At 35.6% G+C, this 9,179-nt stretch overlaps 1 protein-coding gene across 1 annotated transcript; it reads left to right on the forward strand.

The window, feature by feature from the left end:
• The first annotated feature begins 505 nt into the window (after positions 1 to 505).
• On the forward strand, positions 506 to 8,553 carry LOC149949750 (uncharacterized). The gene is made up of 5 exons (XM_090169486.1): positions 506 to 603; positions 5,190 to 5,327; positions 7,760 to 7,924; positions 8,242 to 8,415; positions 8,487 to 8,553. The coding sequence occupies exons 1-5, from the start codon at positions 506 to 508 to the stop codon at positions 8,551 to 8,553; spliced, it is 642 nt and encodes a 213-aa protein (XP_090025612.1).
• The last annotated feature ends 626 nt before the right edge of the window (positions 8,554 to 9,179 follow it).

A 9,179-nucleotide genomic window follows, 5' to 3' on the forward strand; every position in this document is an offset into this window, starting at 1 on the left:
TAAACAAAATCAATAAAATATGTCCTATTTACATATAATATTTAGTTCAGAACAACTGTATAAAATATATTATTACCTTTCGTGTACCTCGCTTTACTATATTAGTTCCCTTCCACGTGCGCCAAGTTGAAAATTTAAGCTGTAGCAGAAACAATAATATGAGACGTAATCTGGTACAAATGTTGATCTGACTATACTAACTTAGGTTAATTTCCCGTAGCACTGTAGTCTTACTACAAATGGTCGTCGTCGTCGTGTTATCAGTTGTACCCAAGTTATCCAACTATTAATGGCGGCTAATTTCTCAGTTTACAACGGCTTTATTAAAACACTGTCGAAGAACGCAAGGTTGCTAGAGACGCTAATATAGGTTTGGACTGTAGTTTATATATCTCTCTTAAATCCTGATTGCAAAGCCTCCTCGTGGCGAGAGCCGGGCAACGTATGGCTAATAACCTGCGGCTGATTTGCACAGGTATCACTGTCCCTATCCGGATTGTCCTTAATGGGGTCACTGGTGTCGTTCGCGGCTGCCGGGCCTGATTTCTGGGCTTGCGCGCCAGTTCGCATCGCCCCCTTCGCCGCCAGCCGGAGGGGTGACGGGTGTGTTCGTGGTTGCTGGGCTCGGACTTTGGGTTCGCGCGATGGTTCGCTCCATACCTGTCATTTGATAACCTTATCGGGGATGGTTTTTGCAGTGGAAGAGAAAGTCTCTGTAGCCCTCAGCTGTGCGAGGATGGGTTCTCGGGCAGGCCCATGGTGTCGCCTTTTGTTGGGCCGTGATGAGGGCGTTTGTTTGCCATATGTGAGCCTGTTCTTATATCTCTCTCACTGGCCGAACGTTTGTTTCGCAAAGCGCATTTTTGTCCGGACCTGGTTGAGTGTTGTGGGCCGCCGTAGGGCCTAGCGGAACGGCGGGGTACAAATACATAACTTTATGTAGTTTATATCTGCCCCAATACTAGTTTTGGGTGACGTAGGGTACGCAACGATTGTATTAATAGTTGTAGACTAAACTAAGATTTTAGTTCCTTATTATCTTATAAAATGTTTTCCATTTGTCATTTTTGTTTTTTCTCCAGTTTTTTTTCTATTCTACCATTAGGTTAGGTTAGGTTAGGTTTAGGTTAAGTTAGGTTACCAATTTCTGGCTCTTTTGTAGCTGATTCGTAATTAATTACCTTGTTTTCCATAGAAACCAGCCCTCTTTGTCTCTTTGTAGCTTCTCCGAATGCACATTCCCTGTTTTTTATTGAAAAATAAATTTCTGCTTCTTCTGTAGTTATTCCGTATTTAATTACTCTGTTTTCTATTGTAACAAGCCATTTCTCGCTCTTTTGTAGCTGCTCCGTATTTAAATATCCTGCAACTATTAATACAATCGTCGCGTACCCTACGTCACCCAAAACAAGTATTGGGGCAGATGTAAACTACTTCCTAGGTTTGCTCGCGCGGACGTTTTTGAAGCCTTAAAATACGAGACTAAAAGAAAGTGGTAGGGTCTGACCACTACGTCATTAAAGCAAACGATTAGAGTTTCAGACGTGGGGTGGCGGAGTGGTTAGCACTTTCGCCTCGCAGCAAGAGGAGCCGGGTTCGATCCCAGCTTGTGGCACTGGATGAAAACTCGGAACAACTCCTTCTGCGTTGAGTTTGCAAGTTCTCTCCCCACTGGTTTAAGGGGTTTTCCCCCGAGTTCTTCAGTTTCCCCTTCCATAAAAACTTGTCGAGGTTAACGGTAATAGTTAGTGTAGGGAGCTGTTGGCTCGATCACGTGGCATGCAGGGCTTGCCACCACCCTCCTACGCATTGTAACCGGCCACCTGAATTAATGGCTTCAAAAGTCGCTTGATGACTTAGGCCTAAGGTGGTGCCTTGGGTATTAGCCTAGCTGATTATTATTATTATTATTATTATAAAGTACGCTAAAAAATATAAAAAAAAATACTTTGGTTAGGTAGTCAAAAGTCAGAGCAAATATAATCCGAGGACATAATACAACTTATTTAAATCGTGACGTTGGTGTCAGACCCTTGACACATAAAAGAAAAAAAAATTGACCATTTTAAATCAAGCGTGAGCACCCCTTGCGAAGAACGGACTTATCTTTATTCGATCTCGTTGGCAATTTAACCAGTATATAATATTAAATTATCGGTAGAACAGAACCCACGATGTACGAAGTAAGCAATAAAAGCAACTTGTTTGTTGTGAAATTAGTCCAAATCGTTAATTTAGAATGTAGTCTATATCGAAAGGCCATTATGGAGATTTCTAGTTGTTTAACAGACTTTAACCGAAGGAGTCTCATATTTTTATAAAGAATTTTATCAAGATTTCAGCAGATAATTATAGGTACTAATCTATTAGGTGTCAGTTTCAGTTACTTAGTAATTTTAAAGTTCGTAACAAATAATCAAAAATTTAAAAATAAGTTTATATTTGTGCTATTGTTACATGATTATCGTTTATTATAAAGGTTAGGATAGCAGAACTATTCAATGTGCCTAACATATTAGTAATTAAAAAAAACTAAGCCTTTCACGTTAGTTTTGGTTAAATACAACAAACGGTAAAAGTTAGGAACAGCGTCAGTAATAGTCCTATTTATAAATAAAAAGTTACAATTTTTAAAAACAGTACTATTATTGACACAGTTCCTAACTTTAAATAAAAGTGTTTTAGTAGAAAATGTCTTAACGTTAAGCCATATGTAACATAATCACTCATAAGTATGCCATAAAAACATTTTCGTTAATGAAACCTTGTTCACGGGATATGACGTAAATTACGTCACTTACAACTCCGTGACGAAGTACGCGTCATCAACTTTACTGATGGGAAACGGAAGTTAGTGAGAATTCCTCGCGCGTTTCTGGCTTTGCCCAAGTCTAGTTTAGCTCGTGCCTCGCGATCACATGATATCATTTACATGGTAACCTTTTCAATATCACAAGGATTTTAAGCATTTTTGAATTTTTGGGTCCGCTTAATGTATGTTCCGCGTGAAACAAGGTCTCATTGAATTTTTTTCAATGTAAATGTTATACAGAGGCATACTTATGAGTAATTATATTACATATGGTAAAGTGAATGGCGATTATTATCGGAAAAGGAAAAGAGGTGCCGATGTAGAGGCTTCTAAATCCAGCAAATTCATCGTGTTTAAATCATTTATATTTCAATATAATTAAAGTAGTGTGTAAAGAATACTTGTTCCTAATTTACTTTAATTGGGGGCGCCATATACACGAAGATATTCATTATATATTTAATATTTAGTTCCAAATCCTAATATTTTTCAACCGAATGATAGTTGTTGAAGTTATAATATTAAGAGTAGTTAGGTTTTTATTATAATCATTTAAATAAAAAAAACATGTTTTTTGCGATAGTGCCTGAGTGAAAGTTTGGTTGTTAATTTTGGTAAGGAAACGTACACTGTTAAATAAGTCTTCGGGCGTTGGGATTTTGGCACTTATTTGCGATTATCTCAAAAACTATGAATGATAGCAAGTTGAAACCAATTTTATTTTTTAATATTTTATTAATATCTTTCATACATATGTCTTGATTCACGTGTAGCATTTCCATATCTGCCGGAAACGCCAAATATCGTTTTTGACAACTTTTTTAATAATGATGTTACGCCCTTGAAACCTGCATTTATGGATTCACAAGGGTCGATTCATATTTAGAAAGTGTCATTGTTATCCGGCTACGTCAAACGGCTGCTAAGATATGGCCTATCGAACATTCGGGTCTGATTCGGAAAATTCTAAAATGCCTAATTAATCAATATTATTAATCCGGCATATAACCACAGCATTCCAACAACTCGTTAAATCAATATATATATGCTTTTTGTGTTACCCGCAATTAAACGACGAAAGTTGTTTTTTTCCTCAACAATAATATATTATTTCTCGGTCGCCTCGAGCATTTTAGAATTTTCCGAATGAGACCCGAATGTTCGATAGGCCATATCTTAGCAGCCGTTCGACGTAGCTGGATAACAATAACACTTTCTAAATATTAATCGACCCTTGTGAATCCAAAAATGCAGGTTTCAAGGGCGTAACATCATTATTAAAAAAGTTGCCAAAAACGATATTTGGCGTTTCCGGTCACAAATTCAATTTGACAAATAGGGACCGATATAATTGACCATTGAATACACACACGTCGATGCGTAACTTATAAAACGGCTTTTTTCACTTGTTATTTCGTAGTTGAACAATTTTCTCGTTAGAGCTTAATTCTATATTTCGGATTTAAAATATTTAAAACCCGCACACTGATCTGCAAATAGAACCAGTGCTTCGTACGCCCAGGGAGTGCAGAACGGGAGTCGTTTTGCTAGATCTTTAAGGGTTCTCAACCAAGAAGCTAGAGAATCGAGGTGGGGTGGGTTGAAAGTGGGTGGAAAGGTTGGCAAAATACGGGACAAGATACGGCTTTTTGCGCCATCTACCTCATTTTTGTGGCTTTGTTGTTTATGGAGGAAGTGGCTTCTGCTGTTTTTCATTAGATTATGTAGATCCTAATTGTAAATATTTAAAATATCTTACGACTGGCAATATTCCAAGTTTCTAGAGTAAAGCGTATCATTTTTAGGATACAATACAACTTAAATCATACTTACTAAATCAATGTAAATATAATTTTGTATCATATTTCAAACCTTAAGCCTTCAAACATGGCCTTATTAAACGCATTCCCTAAAATAGAAAAATAAATTGTATAAAATGATATAAAATAATTTTAAGATCTGTTAAAATAATTACAATTTTTTTTCTTTTGGCTTTTGAAAGTCGATTTATGTATCAATGATCCATGCTTATTTTCACCACGTGAGTGTGAAATTTGAATTTCTCAACAAAAACCACATGGCTGCGGATAATAGATGGCGTTAAATAGTCGAAGTGTCCCGTATTTTGCAGAGGCACCTGCTAAAGTGTTGCTCATTGCAGCAGAACAAACCCCCCCTCTTTTCATCCCCCGTTCTGTACTCCCTGGTACGCCTGTAACGCAAAAATAGAAAATTACTTTTAGAAAAGCTTTTCTTAGATAAGGTTTTAATCTTAACATTCAGATTTATCCATTCCATATAAAACAAATTTATCAGTCATAAATTTAGTTTTCAAAGGAATAACATAAAAATATAAATGTTTATATACTCCCAATAGTTTAATGAAGAAGGGATTTAGAAATCAACTTAGCATTTCTGATTTGACAATTTTGAAAGCGGATTTAAGGGCTGAACGAAACAGCTCGCTTCTCGAGAAATATCTCTATCCAACTTCCCTCTCTATAGAGGAAAATAAGTAAGTATATTTGAAAATATTTTCTCTAATAATGTTTTCTGAATTTACATTTTCGTTTTAATACGTGGCAATAACTCGCTAAAGACTTAAATTTGAGATTATCAAAAGCCATTAAACTTAAGGCAAGCACAACAATTTTTTAGACTGTGTAACGTGGAATTCTGATGTTTTAAAACTTTTATTGACTATTTTAATTTTATTATTAATTCTACTATCCAGAATTCCACGGTCGTTAAAAACCTATATTTCTGGGCGCTGGTCACTTAAAGATTCTGTTTTGGGTATTCGAGACTTGTCTGGCCAAGGAGTTGCGATCCCCGCGCTCGACCGTGGAATGTTTCCATCCGTTTCTGGCGTTCACGTTCCCCGTTACTATTTTTTTTAACTCCCATTCATTTACAATTATTCTAAATAAAAGGTTGCCAACATTATAAAAGTTTGGAATAATTTCTATACGGCACGTGCCAACAAAATTCGTTAGATTAATGTGGATATAAATTGACTCTGTATACTTAAACCCGCGCGGAGGATTTGAAGTTTGGGCTCGTGTCCAAATTAGAGTTTAAAAAGGAGAAAAAGTCGTTGATGAGATTTTGATATTAGGAAAAAAGGAGTTCGTTAATCTTTCTCTCGGGTCGAAGAACTGCCATTAATAGCAGTCCCAATTTTCTACCTCTATTTGTACCGCTAAACTCTTGGTGAAGAAGTCAAATATTTAATACGGTCAATACCAGGAACGCGGCAAATTTTTTTGAGGATTTGACGGAACATAATCGTAGATCTACAGTCAACCCGCCAGTGTATTCGAGGATGTCAAGTTGATACTCGACCGCTGAGGGCGGCACCTCTAAATCGCCGTCGTTCAGTCAACCGCAGGCCAGGTGTGTGACTGCTCTGTTCCTGAGAGTGAGCAGACCAAAGCTCCAACGTGTTACACCAGTAGCGTATGATCCACCTCTTCGACATCTTGAACACTTGAGTATCGTAATGCTAAAAACTATAAGCTATATCTCCTCTTCGCTTCATTGTTAGTTTAACATCCCAATTAGAATCAGTACATCTCGCCTAACGAGAGTGCGTTGTAACTTTTATATTCGCGTGGTACAGCCTGCCTAACAGGTTTGTTTATTGTTCTAGATTTAAGTATTATTTTATTAGTTAGTTAATTATCTAGGTGCACCATAGTTTTAGTTTTAGGTAGTGTTCAATTATATTTTCTAAGTGTTTTATTAATAAATGTTTTAGTTGGTAACCTTTAAATCCCTTTTAAGGTTTATTTCAAATCATACCCCTAGACAAAGCTTTATTTTAAGTTATATTTTATCGTTGGCACCAATAGTGGAAGCCAGACGTGTGCTCGGATTTGTTTTAGGTTGTAGCGTGGGATTGTTTCTTCACGTCCAGATAGGCCACACCCCCAATAAGTTTCATTATTCGGGGTGATCACAGTATAATCATCGAGGTCTACCCAAAATTTCGCTGGTAAAATTAAAAGCAGGCTTCTGTAAATAAATAAGTCATCCAGAATTCAAGAAAATCTAGCTCTAAGCAATTGAAATTCTAATTTTCCCTCTGTTAATTCACACATTTAAAGAGGGAAAATTTAGCTATTCAACGTGATCTTCCCGGAACAGAATAGGTTTATACATGAAGAATGTTTTCAATCATTTGTTTATAATGTAAATTTAAATCAGGGAATATTTTAAAATAATAAATTTTTTATTAGATATTTATGTATCTAATTGCATTACAGTTGGCCTTGAACGTGAAACATTTATTGATGATAAAATTTTCGCGGGTAGGTGCCTTTTTTCAAAGCGGAAGTGGTCTAGATTTATCAGTCTTTCTAGATCTATTTTTCATCGAAGCGTACACCTTTGATGTTCACTGACCTCACGTCATTCGCCATGAAGAGCAAATAACTCCGATTATTTGGTTCTGGACCTAAAATGTTTCTTAAGCACAATGGGATTCACAAATATAGTAGCATAGAGTTTAGTTCATAAATTTTCTGTCTATATTAATTGGTTTAATAAAATAAATTCGAATTATAATTTCGAATTAATAGTATTTAACTAACAGAATTGACATTCTCTTATTTAAAAGAAAACTTAAGAATAGGGCTAAAATCCCAAAATGTCATAAATACAAATTGCTTGGTCACTTTTTAAGAGTCCGTTAGTTGAGAGATCAATGAAACTATTCAAGTACTGTAATATAAAATTAAGACCTCGAAAATGGAAGACCTGATGAGTATTCTGACCCCTGAAGAATTCGTAGGTAATATAGGTTCATAGTTTATGAGGAAATGCATATTAGTTCCGTAGTTTATGAAGGACCTACCTTATTTTATAATTACTACAATTTTATTCAATTTGAAAAAAACGTTCAATAGATTTATTTTAATTATCACCATTTAATATATTTTTTAGAAAATTGAAACCAGAAGAGCGAATGAATTTTCTTAAAGAGCCGCCTCAAGGGAAAGTTGATGTACAATCTGCGCTCATAAAGGCTTTTGGGTTAGGGTTGATTTTGCGGCTTAAGTCTCAATCTATTGCGAACTTACTTACTTTCGTTTCTCCATTTATTATCAAGTACGTATTTTTTAATAAAAGTATTTGTATAAAAATAAAATTATCATACAAATTTGATTTAATTGGAATTTTTTTTAATCCAATAAAATGACCCACTTTACCCGAACTTAATATTGTAATATCCAGGGATGTGTAAAGCCCTGTATTTTGTCGTATCATTAACTATTTTAATCGCAACGGTGAATGAGTTATGTCCAATACGTCGCGGTAGTATTCCTGGATCATTAATAAATTCTACTGATTGATATACTTGCGTGAGTTTGGCAGAGACAAAAAATATAATTATTCTGGATAATTTTTTAAAACTTATATTTAAGGATTCTGATTGAGTTTTCATCGAACGATGAGCCACTTTGGAAAGGCGTGCTGTATGCTTTCGTTCTCTTTGCCAATATATATATATATGTGTGTATGTGTAAAGCTACTTCATCATGCATGTCCAAAACACTTTATTTAAAATATGATATCGCAAGGGAAACCAATAGTATCAGGTTAAAACGCTAACATATTCATTTAGTACCATTCTAGCTTATATTATGTTACTTATGATCCCACGTTACAGTTTCACAATCATACTTATGGACATTGTAGCATATGATAGTACGTTAAACACACCATTCACAACTTAATTTAGCACCATACTTAAGGATATTATTACTTTTGATTTTACGTTACAGTTATTCTTATGCATATGTTACTTATGATTGTACGTTACTTAGCTTAATTTATTGTCATTCTATGAATATGTGAAAGAATAGTTTCATTCAATGCTTTCAGCTTCTCAAAACGTTGCAACGTGAATAAAAAAACCCTTTGTTGGTTTCAGTTTCGTTTTAAGCTCTCGTTATGAACGTAGGACACCCCATACCAGGCGCTTCAAAGGCGAGGATTAGGTTGAAATTGAATCATTATTATAATTTAACAAAACTTAATGGCCTGAAATTTGAGGGCTCGTCGTGAAAATGATTCTCGAACTCTTTCAAGGATTCCAACTGTATTTCAGATAGTTTCTCAGCCATCAAATATACGTTGAAGCAGGTCGTCAACATTCCAAACAACAGCCTTGTAAACTAAGTCTTAAAGATAGCCCCCGAGTTAAAAGATACGTGTTTTAAAATCGGGAGATCATGCTGGCCACGCAAATGTTCCAGCACGACCTATCAACCTTAAAGGAAAAGTTGCGTCAAGATGAGCACTTACGTCGCGGAAATCCATCATGCAAAAACCACATGTGATATATCGTTTCTAACGGCAT

This window comes from Leiobunum rupestre, chromosome 3, assembly GCF_980474605.1.
Source record: "Leiobunum rupestre chromosome 3, qqLeiRupe1.1.hap1, whole genome shotgun sequence".
NCBI classification, from domain to species: Eukaryota; Metazoa; Arthropoda; class Arachnida; order Opiliones; family Sclerosomatidae; genus Leiobunum; species Leiobunum rupestre.

Bases quoted from the DNA above. Each gene is read 5' to 3' on its own strand.
- LOC149949750 (XM_090169486.1), top strand. From the start codon at position 506: ATGGGGTCACTGGTGTCGTTCGCGGCTGCCGGGCCTGATTTCTGGGCT. The intron at 5,328-7,759 runs GTAAGTATATTT...TATATTTTTTAG, and splicing joins CTCTCTATAGAGGAAAATAA to AAAATTGAAACCAGAAGAGC. The intron at 7,925-8,241 runs GTACGTATTTTT...CTTATATTTAAG, and splicing joins GTTTCTCCATTTATTATCAA to GATTCTGATTGAGTTTTCAT.